Source organism: Leuciscus leuciscus (assembly GCF_965113295.1).
Source record: "Leuciscus leuciscus genome assembly, chromosome: 12".
NCBI classification, from domain to species: domain Eukaryota; kingdom Metazoa; phylum Chordata; class Actinopteri; order Cypriniformes; family Leuciscidae; genus Leuciscus; species Leuciscus leuciscus.
The window spans coordinates 24,840,105-24,861,147 of NC_138736.1; the positions used below are offsets into that span (position 1 = coordinate 24,840,105).

General features: G+C 39.1%; 1 protein-coding gene and 1 long non-coding RNA gene across 2 annotated transcripts in view; one reads left to right on the forward strand and one right to left on the reverse strand.

The window, feature by feature from the left end:
• The window catches only part of fkbp10a (FKBP prolyl isomerase 10a), a 346,331-nt gene that overhangs the window by 130,426 nt on the left and 194,862 nt on the right, over positions 1 to 21,043 (reverse strand). Inside the window, exon 3 of the mRNA XM_082186736.1 lies at positions 4,341 to 4,530. Coding sequence (XP_082042862.1) covers positions 4,341 to 4,530 — 190 coding nt within the window. The remainder of the gene's footprint in view (positions 1 to 4,340; positions 4,531 to 21,043) is intronic.
• Positions 1 to 21,043, forward strand: part of LOC309511573 — a 246,062-nt gene that overhangs the window by 47,280 nt on the left and 177,739 nt on the right. The window contains exon 2 of the long non-coding RNA XR_014210684.1: positions 9,906 to 10,130. This is a non-coding gene — a long non-coding RNA (uncharacterized lncRNA). The remainder of the gene's footprint in view (positions 1 to 9,905; positions 10,131 to 21,043) is intronic.

Here is a 21,043-nt window from a genome sequence, read left to right on the forward strand (position 1 = left end):
CCTTCATTTATATGGGGCGCCGTTTGTAAAGCGGCTCACGCTGAAAATAACAGCAACATTTTGTCACATTTAGCTTCAAACAATGCTTAAAAAACTGGTATGAATTTTTGACGGTCACTTTTTAGCACATTTACAACAAAATTTGTCAACTTAGAGATAAATTAAATAGTTAAATCTAAATATTAAATGTTACACCTAAATGTTAAATGTTAAATCTAAATGCTAAATCTAAATCTAAATCTAAATCTAAATTTTAAATCTAAATGTTAAATCTAAATCTAAATCTAAATGTTAAATCTAAATGTTAAATCTAAATGTTAAATCTAAATCTAAATCTAAATCTAAATGTTGAATCTAAATGTTAATCTAAATCTAAAGGTTGAATCTAAATGTTTCGGGTGAAACTAAATATTTAACTAATATGCTAATTCAAAATGCCGGTAACCGGAAGTGCCAAAATAAAAGCTCGAGGAGGTCAGTGTGTGTTTATAGCATGGTTTATAGTGTCAAATAACAAATAAAAACCATCTCATCCAAGGAAATGGACTCTTGGACATGGATTATCGTGATAATAACTACCTAAAATAATAAACACTTTTGGAGAAACTGTATTTGAAGAGTAGGCTAGTGTCACTTTTATGAAAAGTGCGGGACTTATGACCTGTAGCCATAATAGCCAGCCACGAGGGGGCTCACTTTGACTGAATGTCATGTCATCACTCTGTCATCACTCTCATCACGAAACTCTACAGTTTCTCCAAATGTGTATATTATTTTAGGTAGTTATTATCATGATAATCCATGTCCAAGAGTCCATTTCCTCAGATGAGATGGTTTTTATTAGTTATTTGACACTATAAACCATGCTATAAACACACACTGACCTCCTCGAGCTTTTATTTTGGCACTTCTGGTTACCGGTTCTGGCATTTTGAATTTGCATATTAGTTAAATATTTAGTTGCACCCGAAACATTTACAGTAGATTCAACATTTAGATTTAGATTTAACATTTAGATTCAACATTTAGATTTAGATTTAACATTTAGATTCAACATTTAGATTTAGATTTAGATATAACATTTAGATTTAACATTTAGATTTAGATTTAATATTTAGATTTAACATTTAGGTGTAACATTTAATATTTAGATTTAACTATTTAAAATATCTCTAAGTTGACAAATATTGTTGTAAATGTGCTTACTAAATGTGACAAAATGTTGCTGTTATTTTCAGCGTGAGCCGCTTTACAAACGGCGCCCCATACATTTATATAGCGCTTTTAACAATATGGATTGTTTCAAAGTAGCTTTACAGAGTTAATAGGAAATGACTGTAACAGATTGTTTAGGCTTTACAACAGCTCTCTGATAAAGTTATTGTCCAGCTAAAGTTGGTTTTAATTGATTTATTCACTTCCGTTGCGAAGATCATTAGTTATTAACTTAGGGACCGCTAACACAACACCGTTCTAACAGGAAAATCCTTAACGCGCTCCAGCCGCCGATCCGCACAAAACAGTGCCCGGTGTCACGAGAACCCACTCCCTGATATAGGTTTGAAGGTGCAAACGATTATCCGTTATCTCTGCGCAAACCTCAAAAACGGAAACCCACGAAAACGCAGACGTTGTGCACATGCGCATTACGTGTTCAGTCCAAAGGGAAGTGCGTTTGCATATATATGTGCGCAGGCGTGTAGTCCTTCTTTACAAATCAACCCTCAATAAACTACTTTACCTTTATATTTTAACTTTACCTTAAAAATGTATAATACAGAATTTTTTTGTCTTGTCTGCGTAGCCACGTTACAGTAGTCTACTCTCAGTAGGTAGTACTTATGGAACATCAGAAATACAGCTGTTTCCCCAGTAACCTCTGTAAACAAAGCAGCGCTGGGCTTATAACACTACTGTTAGACGGAGGGAAGACGAAAAGCTAATGTCATCGAATCTTTTCTGAGACGGTCAGTTTCCCCTTAGATATACATAATTCATTCATTCATACATATATTCTTTCATATAATTTCTCTCAGCATGTTTTCACACAAAACAAAAACTACGCTGCATGCTGCACTTGCATGAGATTGTTGCTTACTTTGCTTAATAATGCTGAACAGTATTTACCGTGAGTGTTTCCAATAGCGATAATCAAATACGGTTTTAATGATAATTAAAATATGAAATAATAGCGGGTCGAATGGTGAAATTTGGCTTGGTATGTCTTGCTTTGTTTAATGAAAAAGGAAGTGGTTTCATTGTCTATTTATTACCAGAAAATCTGAATTTGTAGGATGGACTTATGAGTTAAAACTAGAGGTGAGTTCAGAGGAGCGAAGAAAACCGAAGAAAGCTAAACTGAACATTGCGTCGAGTGTATGGGAAGTATTGATGGAATGGTAGCCTAGGCAGAGAGTGGAGATACATTTGGTAAGTCTATGGTTAAGGGTTGTCTGGTATCTGGGCGGGCGGTCTGGGTTCTCTGGATACCTTTAATGAGGAGAGAGGTCTGAGGTTTGCTTATTGCGGGAGAGGTTTGCTGTGAATTCATTTATGAAAAATTTTGATTCTCTTCAGATAAACTTAGATGGATCTGGCTTGGAGTCCTTTGCCACTATTAAGATAAGAAATGAAAGACGTTACAGATAGAAGGAAAAAATCAGGAAACGGGAAGTTGTAGATGCGGTGAAATCATTTACAGTCCCCAGTAGGTTTGGAGTGTTCTTGGCAAGGCGTTTTGACCTAGTGTTTTGTACTGGGTAATCAGAATCATGAGGTCTGCAAAAACTTTTCGAACTGTGAAAAGATGGGTGGCTGAAATTGTATCATATCAAGCGAAATGATTAAGAAGTCGTTGAGGAAATGGATGAGGTATGGAACTGCATAATTATTGGAAAAAATCCAGCAGATTGTTTCAGACAACATCTCCACAATTGTGTTGGTGCTTTTTCCGCAGAAGGTTAAACAAACGGTGAAATAAAATCTCGACCCAAGCAACGTACCCTGAATAAATGCCATAAATCTGGATGGATGGGCATTACTTTAAAGGGATGGTTCGGAGTAAAATCAACCTAGGCTCCTTTGCACCATGACATTATGGCATTATTAGTGGGGTAATTTACGAGATACAAATTTGGAGCCATTAGCGCCTGCACTAAGCCATCCGGCTGATATCTCGAAATAAGCTCTAACTTTAAAAATGTTCAACCAAGGGAAAAAAGGCAAAAAGTGTTTGGCTCAAGGTCATGGTGCAAAGGACCCTAGGTTGATTTTTTACTTCAAACCATTCCTTTAAATGCTGAGGTGATGCTGCAGCCGATGCTTTTAATTATTGTTATCGTTTGGTTGATGTTGTGGTAATGAAGAGAATATTCTTTGAGTGGGATAAAGATGTTAATGATTATCTATTATCACTAGTTTTGTCCCAGATAATTTCTTATTAGTCACTCAATTAGGGCTGATATGGAAAGACTCAAAGGAGGGGTGTTTTAAAGGAGCCATTCATGAAGCCTGATTTAACTTCTATTTAAATTGGACTATATCAGGTTTGGCGAGAGTGGTTTGAAGATTATTAAAGACTGTGATTGAGATCAGGTAGTTAGGAAAATTAATGTCAGAGTGGTCAAATAATTCAACAGCAATTCGAGAAATATTGACAGGAGTAGACAAATAGTTTTTAGGCTCTTTATTTTTGACAGACCTCAAAACGAGACAAATAGATTGGGCGTGTGCACCACTGCAGTAATCACAGACATGTAAGAAATGGTAATGCTGTCTAGTACATTTAACATCATTGTGCTATGATGATCTATTATGCCCCTTTTTACAAGATGTATTTACAAGTCTCAGGTATCCCCAGAATGCATCTGTGAAGTTTCAGCTCAAAATATCCCACAGACCGGTGGATTAGTGGAGATTCCTCAGAGACGAAAGATTTTGTCAGACAGGAATACAGCGCGATTTGGGATATGATGGGCACGTAGGGCGGGGCCAAATGATGTAAAACTGTTGAGGAACGGAGGTGGGAGTTGACTGTTTATGGTCTTCCTACTGTGCTGATTGGCTAGATTACCTGAACATGCTTCTCCCGAACTTTGTTAAAATGAACTAAATTTAAAATAAAGACAAAAGGAAAATGTTTTTGTTAATGTAATAAACAACACCTGTGAAAAAAAGATCTGGCATAATTTACTTGCTTGTTTGCAGATGCCACTTGGTTTGATATTTTGTATCTAATGCTATGAAATTCAGACAAAGTACTTTATGCACATACTGCAATAGCTATCATTGTTCTCTATACATTTTTTTCCCAAAAAGTCACATTTGTTATTTTGGCCCACCTGGACTCAAACACGTTTCCCTCTAACAAAGATCCATTGTAATGATAACGGACAAAGTCAGTGGGCATCACTGTCCGCGTGCACTTCTGCGGTCTGTGAAGCGTACGAATTTGAACTTTGTCTTCTTTATTCCACAAATCCAACAAAAGCACATCATACACCAATGTTGCATCAGGTGGGATAACTGAACCTAGAGAGAAACACCAGTGTTGAGCTACAGGTAGATGGGATAACAGAACATAGAGAGAGTGTGAAAACTGAACCCACCCAAAACATGCCCACTTGTTTTCTGGAAAATGTTACACCCTACTAACTTACTCAGTGGCGGTTCTACATTGAATTACACCCTGGGCGAGATCATGTTTTGCTTGTTTTAAGCAAAAACTCAATTTTACTTTATTTGCACCAGAAAACAAGACTTAATATCTTATGTCATTTTACTACTTTAGTAATATAACGTTATGCATCTTTATTTAAGAAATGTTTGAAATTTGGACTGGAAACAAGACAAAAATACTAAGAAAAGCATTTTTTGCAGTGTAATAACTGAACTTGTAACAGTTTTGTTGCAAAGCACAATATTATGGTGAAATTAGATCTCGTGTTTGAGTTAAAACCGAATTATTGTTAAGCATAGCAAGAATCATAGCAAAAAGGCTAACAAATAAGAGTTATACCCACCAATTAATATTGCCCCTTCATTCATGACATGGATACTGTAATCATACAGAGAAAACATAGTTGCATACCTTTATCTTTTGCTCGTTTCTAAATTGGGCACCTGATGGCTTTGACCTTTCTTGTCCATCTCTTATTTGGCACGTACTCAACATCGACAATCAACAGATTTCCCCTGATCCCCCCCATACCAACTGTCACTCACGACGAGTCACGACCAGAAGTCAAGACTAAACCAATTCACCTTGGTGGTGGTGACCAAGTAATCGTTTTGTATTACCTATTTTTATTAGCCATGCAGACAATTCAGAAAAACAAAAATGTGCAGGAAATATAGAGGCCTGTATTTATATTATTCTGAATGAAATGGGTGTTATTTGGAAGAAAGTCGAGGTGTGACTGACTTAGAGAACTATATGAATTATACGTGCCGGCGGCGCCGCCCCCCCAGAAATGCCGCCCCGAAAATTAGAATCACGTGCACCAATTAGTAGAATTAAGTGCTCATTATTAGAACATGACCACACTGGGGGGTTTACTTTTTTTTTTAAATCCACCATTACACTATGCATAAAATATAATTCACCCAGTGCAAGACACCCCAGGAAGTCTGCAAATTTTCCAAAGACATGCTTTGGGTGTAGATTCCAGGTCATTCTTAGTTCTCTGTTGGCAAGTTTTCACTGAAAACATCGTTACAACTCCAGCCCTAAAAACTTGAATGGAGTCGAATGGAGCTGGGGGCAGGGGGCTGGAGAATGCTGACACTGTCTATGAAATAATGCTGCATTACATTGCTCTGTATGTGTGTGCAAGAGAGACTCGTGTGCGACATTGCGAGTTAATCAACGGTTTCAGTTTAAATATAATTCCAGCAAGGACAAAAGAGGGTTCAGACAGTTTATATAGAGCTATTGGTAAGCTGGAATCACTCCTAGTACTGTGAAAAGCAAAATGTAAGTGTCTGTACAAACAGCCAGACAAGCAATGTTAAGCTAGTTGTAGTCATGTAAACAACATGTAGCAACATTTATGACACTGCTTGTTTCTTGGGAAGTCTTTGGGAAAACTCAACCGTTTGTGACAGGCTATACTTTGCTGGCCAAAAACGAGCTTGGGCTCGAGAACGCAGACTGCTCGGGAAAAAGGTATTAAAGAACCACAATGTAAATGGCTTTCTTTATTTGTGTGTACAATTTAGACTAATATTCTCCATATTTACATTGAAATATGTTGTATGTTAAAATTGTACACTGGCCCTTTAAGAATTGTAAGTGATGCGGTTGTGCATCCTTTATAGGAAATAGAGTGGAGTCGCACAGTTTTCTTTACCACATCCGTGATATTTAGGATTTAAGATAATATTTTTATTTTATTTTATTTGTTTGATTGATTAATGCGTCTGGATTAAAGAAAGATTTTTCATTAAGAAAATGGAATAGGCCTACATGAATTGTTTTTATTGGACACGAGTTGACAGAAATTCTTGCAATGTGCACTCACATTAGTAAAGAAAAATAACACCAGATGGATAAGGACGTGTTTGACACGAATATATATGGATGTTTTTATGGAACAATGGATCTTGAAGTGTATTCCAGTTTGAGTTGCGTTTGACAAGGGTGTTCTAGAATTACCTCAGATTTTCGAGATTATCTACATGTAAATGATATAAGGACAATGAAATAATATAAGGACAATGACAGCATTTAACCAATGCTGGAGGTTAAATAAGTAACAATATTATTAAGAAAACTGAGGATTTCACAAGTACTAAAAGACCAGTAAAAATTACAGAGAAAGCAAAGGAAGAAAAGTTGCAAAGACTTGTGCAATCAAGGAAAGCTAAACTAGTGTAACTGGTCAAATATGTGCTTCCACTTGCTACATTTATTTTCATGTATGGCCCCTTTAATTGCACTCTCCGTCCCAGATCTGGTAGTATGATGAACTGGTTCCGGTAGGGTAATTTAGATTCGTGCCAGCCGAGAGAGTGAATGGCTGCGGTGAGTGAGTGCTCCATGAGTAAAATATATTGTAGTAATTGTATAACCATTTTATGGGTTAATACGTGTATATAGAAGTATGTTATATGATTTGGGTTCGTGCCACTGTTATATGTATTGTAATATCAAGTTTAATGTTCACCTCCATTACAGAATATGCATGAGGGTGATTCGTGAATCTGATCACTGCTGTTCTATGTTGTCAACAGGTACAGACCATGAGTTTCAAATTTGTTGATTTATAACTATTTATTATGTAGTTTATGTAAACGAGAGTTAATTTAGATTTGCAACAGCCGAGAGAGTGAATGGCTGCAAATATGCACGAGGGTGATTCGTGAATCTGATCACCGCTGTTCTATGTTGTCAACAGAATAAAAATCCATCTAAAGCATCAATTGGTGTCCATCATGAGTTAAACACAACACAACGCAGAGACAACACTGTTACACTAGCTCAGCTCACAAGTAAATCTGAGGAAATTGAACAACTTATAGATGCTGCACATGCTGACACTGTTCAAACTAAATTAGAAACTGAATACAAAGATTTGCATAATGATTTCTTTCAGTTGAATCATGCTATTGAGGAATTTATGTCTGATGAAGATTAAGGACCAGCATACATGGTTTAAACCAAGAGCCTCCTCATGTGAAATATGTATTAATGCAGTCAACTAATGGCTGAAACAGTTTGCAGAAAATGCTGAGTAAGCAATACAGTGTGATCTAGAAGTAAATCAAGTTTGTTTTTATTTATATAGCACATTTAAAAACAGCAAACATGGCTGACCAAAGTGCTGAACAAAACACAAGGTAAAAAGACAAAGGCAAAACCACACATTCATGACAGAAGCTCACAATGAATTAAAAGCTAAAGAAAAAAAGTAGGTTTTAAGAGAAGATTTAAAAACAGTTAAAGACTGTGCCGATCTGATGTAAACCGGAAGGCTGTTCCACAGCCTAGGGCCGGCAATAGCAAAGGCTCTATCTCCTTTAAGCTTTATCGTGATCTGGGGACAGATAAAGGTCTCTTATCACCAGACCTCAGATTTCGTGTGGGATTGTGTGGACAGAGAAGCTCTGACAAATAGCTCGGTACCAGATTATTTAAGGATAAAATAAATAAAAAAAGAGAATAATTTTAAACTCAATTCTAAAATGCATAGGTAGCCAATGCAGTGATTTCAAAATCGTAGAAATGTGATCAAATTTACGTTTTCTTTTGAGGAACTTTGCAGCGGCATTTGGAGATGAGCAATAGAGAGTTTGGTCATGCCATAGTAAAGAAGAGTTGCAATAATCCAACCGAGATGTAATGAGCGCATGGATAGCAATCTCTAAGGTTTTATCAGACAGGAGGATTTAATCTTAGAGAAAACACGTAGCTGGAAGAAACAACATCTAATCACCGCATTTATTTGTTTTTCAAATTTGAGGTTCTGATCCCAGAAAACACCTAAGTTCTTAATGCAGGATGAAGTAAAGGGAGCAAGGTAATCCAGGTCAATGTTACTGCTCTTAAAGTTTCCATGGGGGCCAAAGACTATAACCTTGGTTTTAGATTCATTCAGAAATAAGAATGTTTGAGAAAACCACATTTTCACTTCATCTAGGCATGTAAAAAGAGTTTGCAGAGAAGAATGTTTCTTTTGTTTCAGAGGTAAATAAATGTTGGGAATCATCTGCATAGCAGTGAAATGATACCACAATGCTTTTCTGAAAATGGAGCCCAGAGGAAGTAAATACAGGGAAAAAAGAATCGGTGTGAGAATTGAACCCTGCGGCTCTGCACAGGAGAGTTGAGCAGGCGACAAAGAAAAATTACCCAGTCAAACAGAGAAACTTCTATTGGTTAAATATGATTTAAACTAACTGAGGACAGTTCCCTGGATGCCCACAAAACATTCTAGTTGGGATAAGATAATTTTATGATCAACTAGATCAAAAGCTGAGGTTAGGTCTAACAGTATTAGGATCACAGAGTCACCAGAGACAGTCGCTAACAGTATATCGTTAAAAACCCGTAATTAAAGCTGACTTGGTGCTGCAGAGGCTTAAAGCCAGACTGGAAAGTTAAAAAAAAATTTGATTTCAGCTACGAAAAGACTGGAGTTGAATGAGAAAATTATTAAAATCCTTATCATCAAGTGAAGGTTTCTTGAGAAGAGGTGAAACAATAGCTTGTTTTAGGCTATGAAGGATAGTCCCTGAGTACAAGCATTTATTCAGAAAAGACATGGTCGAACCAAATCAAAAATTTGTTTCAAAATACGGGAGAAAGAACATCATGACAGCTGAAGGAAGGTTTACAAATGGTCAATAATTTCTCTGAGCGACAGAAGAGAAACTTGGTCAAAAACACTCCATATGGCTGAAGAACAACACAGTTCAGGTGGAATATTAGCAGATGGGTGTAACTGAGATCTTAGAGAGGTGATCTTATCACAGAAAAACCTTGAGAAACCTTCACATAATGATACTGAGGGATTTGAAATCATATTTACAGGAGGATCTAGAGCAGAATTTAACACAGAAAATAAGGCTTTAAAACTATGATGATTTTTTGCAATTAAATTAGAAGAATACTTAGACTTAGCAGATTTCATAGCTTTTTGAAAAGCACCAAAACAGTTTCTGAGCATTTCATAGGAAATTTGTAATTTATCCTTTTTCCATTTACTCCTCTACAAGCTCGCCTCAGAGAGTGGATGTTATCATTGAGCCATGGTTCAGTTTTAGGTTTTAACTTCTTAGGTTTTAGAGGAGCAGTGGTATTTAAAACCTCTGAGCATGCAGTATTAAGCAGACTAAGATGTTGTTCAGCATCCAAGTCAGGTAAAGATGAGTCCAGGGACAGAGACAAACACACCTCGGTAAAGGTCAAGTCAAGTCAAGTCAAGTTTATTTGTATAGCGCTTTTCACAATACAGATTGTATCAAAGCAGCTTCACAGTATTAAATTAAAATAATACAACAAAGTTTGTTTCAAGAGGAATTTATTGATTGATAAAATTAAATTAAATATCCCCAAAATATCCCCAACTGAGCAAGCCAAAGGCAACAGTGGCAAGGAACCGAAAAACTCCATCAAGTGACCTAATGGTGTCCTAAAACTCCATCAGGTGACCTAGGTGTTAGTGAAGTAGAAAACGGGGAGAAAAGGAACGAGTCCACATGGACAACACACATGGATATTAAAATCCCCTAGCAGAAGAATATTGTTATAATTAGTTACACATTCACCCACAAAAGCAGTAAATTCATTTATAAAATCTTTCACTAGGTGAGGGGGCCGATACACCAGTGCTAACAGAACAGGATCATCACATTCCAAATTGCAACAGCTGTACTTCAAAACTACTGTAAATTGTAGATGGAACAGAACGACAATAGCTACTAAAACAGTTTTTTTTTTTAATTTCCACTAGACCACCCCTACGGCCAGAAGAGCGGGGAGAGTTCAAAAATGTGCAGCCTGCCGGAATCAAGGCAGCCTGCCGGAATCAAAATCCTGATGATAGCATTTCCTCTGTGTCAGTGACTTCAAGTAAGAAGCATAAGAAATCAGTAGATGGCAAATCACTACAGCTTCTACAACTTCTTCTGCACGTACAGTATATCTGCTGAAGTAGAAAGAGTTGCACTACTTGTTAAACATGCTGCATTGAAGAAGAAACAAGCTATTGAACGACAACAAGCTGAACTAAAGGCAAAAAGAGAGGAATTTGAGTTAGAATTTGCCCTTGCAGCATCAGATGCAAAAAGTTATTTAAGTTATTAAATATAGTTATTAAGCAGTATGAAAGCAGTCAGTCTTCATCTGAACGTCACAAATAAATAGATCTGGAGTCAGGTAGAATAACAGCTCGTGAAGATGAACTGAAAACAGGAAAGTCTGCTTAATAATGTGTCCACAGTCCACAGTCAACTAACAACACCATCCCAAAAGAGCTTTCTTCAAGTAGGGAGGGAGACGTAGTTGATACATTATGCAATGCCATGGAGCGACAAGCCAATATAAATGAGTGCTTAGTGAAGCATCAAAAGATGTCAATGCTTCCTTCAATTGACATACCCTTTTCAAGATCAAGATCCTCTTGATTATAAGCTGTTCATTCTGGCCATTGAACATGGTATTGAAGATCGTACTGATAATGATAAGAACTGTTTGTACTTCATTGAACAGTACACAACTGGAAAGCCAAAGGAATTGATTCATAGTTGTCTACATATGAACCCAGCTGAAGGCTATCTTAAGGCAAAGCAGCTTCTGAGAGTGCATTTTGGAAATGAGCATCAGATTGCAGTCGCATATATGAACAAAGCTCTACATTGGCCCTCTATGAAAACTGAAGATGGAAAAGCACTTCAATCCTTTTCATTGTTTCTGTCAGGCTGCTGCAATGCAATGTTCGATATAACTTACAGGGAAGAGATGGATAATGCAGCAAATCTGAGAGCCATTGTGGTGAAACTTCCATACAAATTAAGAGAAAAATGGTGATCTGTGGCATGTGAAATTCAAGAGAAGCAAAATGCTAGAGTGAAGTTCAAAGATTTAGTTGATTTCATTAGCAAGCAAGCAAAGATTTCTCTTCATCCAGTGTTTGGAGACATAAAGGATAATTCAACAACTAAAGGACAAGATAAGTTATATGCAGAAGCAAGTACTTACAAAAAGGCTGGAACAAAAAGGGTCTTCACGACTAGTGCTGTACCAATTGACAAAGGTTGAAGATGACGAGAGACTTTCAATTCAAAGAGCACAAAATAAACATTCAAGCAGCCAGAATAAATAATGTCTTCTTTTTAAAGGACTGCAACACAACCTGGAATCTTGTAGATGTTTTAAGAAGCAAGACACATCAGGAAAAAATATATATATATATTTTGTGTTTTGGCCGTTTAAATCATGGTCACATGAGTAAACAATGCAAAGAATGACTTAGCTGCAGTGAATGTTCTTTGCCTCATCCAACCATACTGCTTTTTTGAAACCAAAGGAAACTGCAAGGTCAACATTCCACAGCAAAAGTATTTGGAGAGATGGCCGTATCTTAAAGAGTCTTCCTAGCATCGAAGCAGAGATCGAATTGCTAATATGATCTAATGTGCCTGAAGTCATGGAGCCTTGGCAAGTTATTAGTAGTAAAGACAATGGACCTTCTGCTGTAAGAACCAGGTTGGACAGTTAATGTCAAGTCAAGTCACCTTCATTTATATAGCGCTTTTAACAATATGGATTGTTTCAAAGCAGCTTTACAGTGATAATAGGAAATTACCGTAACAGATTGTTTAGGCTTTACAACAGCTGTAGGATAAAGTTATTGTCAAGCTAAAGTTAGTTTTGATCGATTGATTCACTTCCATTGCGAAGATCATTAGTTATTAACTAAGGGGCTGCTAACACGACACCATTCTAACAGGAAAACCCTTAACACCCTCCGGCCGCCCATCCGCGCAAAACAGTGCCTGGTGTCTCGAGAACGCACTCCCTGAAATGGGTTCGAAGGTGCAAACGATTGTCCGTTATCTCTGCGCAAACCTCAAAAAGGCAAACCCGCGAAAACACAAATGTTGCACACATGCACATTACGTGTTCAGTCCAAAGGTATGCACGTTTGAATATACACTCACCTAAAGGATTATTAGGAACACCTGTTCAATTTCTCATTAATGCAATTATCTAATCAACCAATCACATGGCAGTTGCTTCAATGCATTTAGGGGTGTGGTCCTGGTCAAGACAATCTCCTGAACTCCAAACTGAATGTCAGAATGGGAAAGAAAGGTGATTTAAGCAATTTTGAGCGTGGCATGAGTATTTCACAATCTGCTCAGTTACTGGGATTTTCACGCACAACCATTTCTAGGGTTTACAAAGAATGGTGTGAAAAGGGAAAAACATCCAGTATGCGGCAGTCCTGTGGGCGAAAATGCCTTGTTGATGCTAGAGGTCAGAGGAGAATGGGCCGACTGATTCAAGCTGATAGAAGAGCAACCTTGACTGAAATAACCACTCGTTACAACCGAGGTATGCAGCAAAGCATTTGTGAAGCCACAACACGCACAACCTTGAGGCGGATGGGCTACAACAGCAGAAGACCCCACCGGGTACCACTCATCTCCACTACAAATAGGAAAAAGAGGCTACAATTTGCACAAGCTCACCAAAATTGGACAGTTGAAGACTGGAAAAATGTTGCCTGGTCTGATGAGTCTCGATTTCTGTTGAGACATTCAGATGGTAGAGTCAGAATTTGGCGTAAACAGAATGAGAACATGGATCCATCATGCCTTGTTACCACTGTGCTGGCTGGTGGTGGTGGTGTAATGGTGTGGGGGATGTTTTCTTGGCACACTTTAGGCCCCTTAGTGCCAATTGGGCATCGTTTAAATGCCACGGCCTACCAGAGCATTGTTTCTGACCATGTCCATCCCTTTATGACCACCATGTACCCATCCTCTGATGGCTAATTCCAGCAGGATAATGCACCATGTCACAAAGCTCGAATGATTTCAAATTGGTTTCTTGAACATGACAATGTACTAAAATGGCCCCCACAGTCACCAGATCTCAACCCAATAGAGCATCTTTGGGATGTGGTGGAACGGGAGCTTCGTGCCCTGGATGTGCATCCCACAAATCTCCATCAACTGCAAGATGCTATCCTATCAATATGGGCCAACATTTCTAAAGAATGCTTTCAGCACCTTGTTGAATCAATGCCACGTAGAATTAAGGCAGTTCTGAAGGCGAAAGGGGGTCAAACACAGTATTAGTATGGTGTTCCTAATAATCCTTTAGGTGAGTGTATATGTGCACAGGCGTGTAGTCCTTCTTTACAAATCAACCCTCAATAAACTACTTGTCTGGGCTTAAAAATTTATAATACAGAATTTTTTTGTCGCGTCTGCGTATCCACGTGAACCGGAATTATCCTGACAACATTTTATCTGTACTGAGGTAAAGGGAAGGAAAGGAGGCCTTCACAGGGGAGGGACTGGTTGACACTTCAGGACTGCATTGTCGTTGTGTCCAGGTGCAGGTCCTTCATCAGATCTGGATTTGGCCGGGATCCGGCGGACTGCGGTAAACTTTCAGATAAACAGAGAGACTAATATTAGCGTAGACGCCATACTTCTTATGATGTAATAAGTACATCAGGATTTATGGGGAGTGTTCCCGGTTCCGGCTGACCTAATCTATGCAGCCTAACATTGAATTATAGAAGTCTATAATGTGTTATGTGTATGTTAGGCCAAAGAGATGTGTTTTTAGTCTAGCTTTGAACTAACAGAGTGTGTCTGCTTCCCGGACAATTTTAGGAAGATTGTTCCAAAGTTTTGGTGCTAAATAGGAAAAGGATCTACCGCAGTCAATTTTGATATTCTAGGTATTATCAGCTGGACAAAAATGTTGAGATCGCAATAGACGTGAAGGACTATAATGCGTTAAGAGCTCGCTCAAGTACTGGGGAGCTAAACTATTTAGTGCTTTGTAAGTAATCAGCAATATTTAAAAATGTATACGTTGTTTAATAGGGGGCCAAAGCAGTGATGACAGAACCGGGCTAATATGGTCATACTTCCTGGTTCTGGTAAGAACTCTAGCGGCTGCATTTTGCACCAACTGTAGTTTGTTTATTAATCATGCAGGGAAACCTCCCATAAAGGCATTACAATAATCTAACCTTGATGTCATGAACGCATTAACTAATTTTTCTGCATTTTTCATTGAGAGCATATGACGTAATTTAGATATATTTTTAAGATGAAAAAATTTGGTTTTACAGATACTAGACAAGTGACTTTCAGCTGAAAGATTGGTATCAAAGAGCACACCCAGGTTCCTAACCGACGACGAGGACTTGACAGAGCAGCCATCAAGTGTTAGACAGTATTCTAGGTAATTATGTGAGGAAGTTTTTTGTCCAATAATTATCTCTCTCTTTTTTTTTTTTTTTTTAGAATTAAGTAGTAGGAAATTGCAAGTCATCCAGGTTTTTAAACCAGTTATGCATTCCATTAATTTTGTGAATTGGTAAGTTTCATAAGGGTGTGAAGAAATATGAGTATCATCAGCATAACAGTGAAAACTAATGCCATACAGAGTGAACAGCAACGGTCCTAGTACTGAGCCTTGTGGTACACCATACTGAACTTTTGTTTGATAAGACATCTCTTCATTTACTGCTACAAACTGATAACGGTCAGATAAGTATGATTTAAACAATGCTAATGCAAATCCACTAATGCCAACATAATTGTCTAGTCTATTTAAAAGAATGTTGTGGTCTATAGTATAAAATGCAGCACTAAGGTTGAGTAACACTAATAGAGAGATACAACCACGATCGGATGATACAAGCAAATCATTTGTGACTCTAATGAGAGCTGTCTCAGTACTATCGTACGGTCTAAATCCTGACTGAAAATCCTCGCAGATATCATTTCTTTCTAAAAAGGAACATAGTTGTGAAGATACTACCTTTTTGACTAATTCTGTAGGTTTTAAGTTGCGTTTTTTTAACAAGCGATTTAATCATAGCCAGCTTAAAAGTTTTTGGTATGTATCCTAATGACAAAGATGAATTAATGATATTAAGAAGAGGATCTATGACCTCTGGAAGCATCTCTTTCAGTAGCTTAGTCGGTATAGGATCTAACATGTTGTCGATTTAGATGATTTAACGAGTTTAGAAAATTCTTTCTCTCCTTTAGCAATGAATGAATCAAATTTTTCTTAGGGAGACTACAATGCACTGCCTGATGCGATACTGTAGTAGACGGTTGCATAGTTATAAGTTTACTGCAGTCCGCCTGATCCAGGCCGTATCCAGATCTGATGAAGGACCTGCACCTGGATGCGACGACAACGCAGTCCTGAAGTGTCAACTATGGAAAAAACAACAACAACTGTGTTTCCAACTGTGAACCAATTTTGTATACATACATATATATATATATATATATATATATATATATATATATATATATATAGAGTCCTTGCATTCTTTCTTGTGGCTCAGTGACACACCTGAATGAAAGGCTCATTATACGGCTCATTATGCGGGCCGTTGTCTTCTCGGTGTGAATTACGCCCCACGCATATTGCCTTTCCAAACAAAAAGTGTCTTACAAAATTTAAATCAATGTATTGTTTTATGTGAATGATTAGGGAGGATGATTTTCACATCATTTTGAAGCAAAAACCCTAAGCAACAACACCCATTAGCCAAAAGTCTTGTGGACACATATTTAGTATGTGTTTTGTGGCCTTATTTCAGAAACTTTCATTTTTAGTTTTTTCAATAACCATGCATAAACATTATTCTCTCAAATATACAAACATGCACATACGTGTTGATCACATATTATGGTAGCCCTTTTTTTGCTAAATGGAGTGTAATTACACCTTTGCCATTAATATGTTTATAAGCAACTGAAAAAAGCACAAATGTCAGGGCATGTCATAACATCTCAAGGACCCCAAAAACACCTTAGACCCCAGAGGGTTAAGGCCAGACAAGTAGTTTGTTGAGGGTTGGTTTGTAGGTAAGGACTACACACTTGCACACATTTAATCAAACGCGCATACCTATAGACCAGTGGTCTTCACTATTTTTTTCATGAGAGCCGCACTGATAGTACAAAGTCAGTAGGAGAGCCATTTTACCGCAAAGTATAAAAAGTTACATCCAGTCATAAATACCATGTCTGCTTATCAATCTGTCACCCCTGAACAGTCAATATGCAATGTAATAAATACAAAAGGGTGAGGTAAAAAACAAGTCTTTATGATTTACCAGTCAAATTTGTAACTGAGACAAATTTGTAACTGAGACAAGATGATTTGCCTTAATGAAAAAAAAAAAAAAAAGAAAAAAAAAGGAGGATTTCCAGAATACATTCATCCCAGAATGACCTTAAGCAATTTTTTTCTACATTAGCCCATCATGTATCCAACCATCCAAGAGCACATGCAGCGTTAAGAGCTGGAAAGACCGCCATAACTGGCATCTCCACAGAGACTGGATATGTTTACATGCACAACTTTTGTTTCATTCAGACTGAATTCATTCCGATTGATGAATCTGAATGTTTTGTAGTTTACATGAACGCTAAACATCGTTATGTGATACATGATCGGGTTGATGTGCGCGTTTATAAGTCAAAAGATTCAAATCGGAATAGATTTTTTGACATGCGCACACTGCACAAATATACAAAGTTTCCCACTGTTGTTGCTTAATAACCATTCTCATACATTGGTTCTTTATTTGTTTTAAACAGCAGACTTAATTTTTATCCAATTCTGGTCATAATTTGGAGACTATGAACATATGAACCGTTGTGCCGTGCTGTTTGAATTTATCACGCAGTAAAAATGCCCAAAACCAATTGTCTGTGGATGAGAATCTGAAACAAGGACTGGTAAGCCTTTGTCCTGCTCTACTTCACAGATGTTGACTGAAAGGAGAATTATAGAATGACAGGACACTAATTTATATGACACTTTATTCATCAGGAGAACAGCTCGTTCAGCGCATCATACGTCGTCTTTTCAGTTTCGGTTTTCAATCGATCAAGTGTTTACATGTTCTCTCGATAAACCACCCCTTTCAAATCCGATCGAAATGATTTGTAATAGAGCTGATACTTAGAGTTTGTAATGGGTTATGTTATAGCCCTACTTGTTTTTAATGTTTTTATGAAATATCTGTAGTGACAGCATGATCATATCACCATATTTTTTTACCACCATGCAAGCCACAAATTAAAGCTTGGCGAGCCACATGAGGCTCGCGAGCCGCGCAACGAGTAACACTGCTATAGACTGAACTCGTAATACGCATGTTCATGCCATCAGCGTTCTCACAGGTTCACGTTTTTAAAGTTTGCGTAGAGAGAACTTAAGAGTTTTCTGTTAAAACTGTGTCGTGTTAGCGGCTCCTAAGTCAATAACTAATGATCATTGCGACGGAAGTGAATCAGTCAAAACTAACTTTAGCTGGACAATAACTTTATTATAGAGCTGCAATAAAGCCAAAACAATCTCTGTTACTTTAATTTCCTATTATCACTGTAAACCTGCTTTGGAACAATCTACGTTGTTAAAAGCGTTATATAAATGATGATGACTTGACTTGAAGAAGTTCATAAAGTCATTACTGCTGTGCTGCTTGGAAACATCTGGGCTTGAAGCTTTATTTTTCGTTAATTTAGCCACTGTTTCAAATAAATACCTAGGTTTTTTTGTTTTGTTTTTCTTTTCTTCTAATAGGGTTGAAAAATAAGCAGATCTAGCAGCTTTTAAGGTCTCTCTGTCTGCAATCATGCTCTTTTTCCATGAAATGCGAAATACCTCTAGTTTTGTTTGCTTCCATTTGCGCTCCATTTTTCTGGCTGCTCTCTTAAGGGCCTGAGTGTGCTCGTTGTACCATGGCGTTGGACTATATTCTTTAATCTTCTTTAACCCTCTGGGGTCTGTGGGGTTTTTGGGGTCCTTGAGATGTTCTGACATGCCCTGACATTTGTGCTTTTTTCAGTTGCTTATAAACATATTAATGGCAAAGGTATAATTACACTCTATTTAGCACAAACAGGGCTACCATAATATGTGGGCAACATGCATGTACATGTTTGTATTTTTGAGAGAATAATGTTTATGCATGGTTATTGAAAAAACTAAAAACTAAAGTTTCTGAAATAAGGCCACGAAACACATACTAAATATGTGTCAATAAGACTTTTGACTAATGGATGTCGTTGCCTAGAGTTCTCTTACGAGAGGTCTCTCGTACTGCGTAAGATATCTTACGCTAGGGGAAAATCCTTTTTCCGCGAGATATTGAAGCCAAAAATTATCCTTAATTTTGCAATAATGCAAAACGCGTTGCGGCAGCATGCAGACATAGGCGAGGCAGCTCGCGCGCCTATTGGCTGCTCTGCGGCAACTGCAGCAGCCTATCGAGCGAGGCCTGGCGTGACGCCAGACCCAATCAGGGCACTTCGCGCCCGCTGCGTCACGTCCCGCCGAACTGGGCGTGGTCTAGGCCTATAAATACCGCTCGCAGGCAGCTATTATCTGATTTTTCATCCTTCAAGCGAAGCACACGCCGCTGCGACACACACTCTCATTGCACTAAAAGAGCTGGGCGTCTTTTTGAAGACGCCCCTTTTCCTGATCACGCAGCTCTCGCGCTCGCTGACAGCGACTGCCATCACTGCGAGCTAGTTACTGCCTATGGTGACTCTGAGGACTCACCTGGCATCCTTCTCCGAGACTGCTCCTCCGTCCCTCCCAACCCGCAAAGCTTGCCGGTTCGCCCGCTTGCCTTGCCTGCTTGGGGACGATACCTGTTCTCCCTCTGTTCGAGCCGCGCAAACCGCGCCGCTCACAGGGGATGTCAGGAGCGGGCGGTCACGGGGCTAGCTTTCTCTCTCCCTCTGTTCAAGCCGCGCACACTGCGCCGCTCACAAGGGAGGCTGGAAGTGGACGGTCGGGGTTAGTTTTTCTTTACGTTATAAGAAAGGTACCCTGCCTCTGCGCCCCACTCATGCGTCACTCACCGGCGAAAGGAGAAAGGAGTGTTTTAGTCCCTCCGAGGATGGACTGACCTTCAATTTCTCATACATTTCCCAGTTCCCTGATCATGCGACTGGAAATATCAATATTGCAGCAAACGAGCTTGTTTTAATACAAGCGCGCCTGCAAGCAAACGCCGAAGAGAACATGTTGACGCTCTTATATGCTCGTGCATCCGAAAGCCTTTGTGTTCTCCCCTGTGGCTCAGTGGCGAAATCATAGGTTTTCCTCACGAGAGACCGGTGTTCGAATCCCGGTCTAGCGGCAGTTAAAATTATGCCGCCAATGCTTCGCTCTGTCAGTTCCCTGAAAAGCGACTGCAGATGTGCATTTTGCAGCCAACGAGCGCGTTGTACAACCCGCTCGCCTGCACCCAAACACCGTTTCTATGGTTTCCGTGCGTCACTGGCGAAAGGAGAAAAGAGAGTGTTTCTGGTCCCGCCGCGGACGGACCGACCTCCTCTTTCTCGTACATTTCTCATTTCCCTCTGAAGTTCGGGCGACTGGAAATGTCAGTATTGCAGTGAGCAAGCCTGATGTAATACACGCATGCCTGCAAACAAACGCCAGCACGTTGACGCTCTCTTATAATACTCGCGCTAACTGAGTTACAATGTGTCTCCCCCTGTGGCCCAGTGGCAGACTCTCAGGTTTTTACGCGCGAGAGACCCGCGTTCGAATCCCGGGTCTACCGGCAGATAAAATTATGCCGTCAATGCTCGCTCTGTCAGTTCCCTGAAAAGGCGACTGCAGATGTGTATTTTGCAGCCAACGAGCGCGTTGTACAACGCGCTCGCCTGCACCCAAACACCGTTTCTATGGTGTTCCGTGCGTCACTGGCGTAAGGAAAAAAGGGAGTTTTCTGGTCCCGCTGCGGACGGACCGACCTCCATTTCCTATACATTTCCCATTCCCCTCTGAAATTCAGGTGACTGGAAATGTCAATATTGCAGTGAACAAGCCTGTTGTAATGCACGCAGGCCTGCAATAAACGCCAGCATGTTGACGCTCTCTATTTCTATGGCAACTTCTCGCTCGTTCAGTTCCAGTAAATGTGACTGTTCCAGTGTATTCTGCAGTAAACAAGTCAGCGACGCAGCACGCTTGCCTGCACACAAACGCCGTTTTTACGGCTACCCAGATAAATCCCAGTGTGAATTTTCTGGTGTCCCGGCCACGGCCGATGGTGTTTTATGTGTAGAAAGAATGCCCACTGCCCAGTGCCCATCTCTACACACAAGCACAGCCCGTCACACAGGGCTCGCGCACATGAATCGACTCAGATCGATTGCGCTTCAAACATGGTGAATGTGCCCACTACCCAGTGCCCACTAACACCACGTTATGCATGTCTCACGTTTTCTGTAAAAACGAAACCAACGTGCATTCGCTTCACTCAAGCGAACGATGCTTTCGGTGTGATAA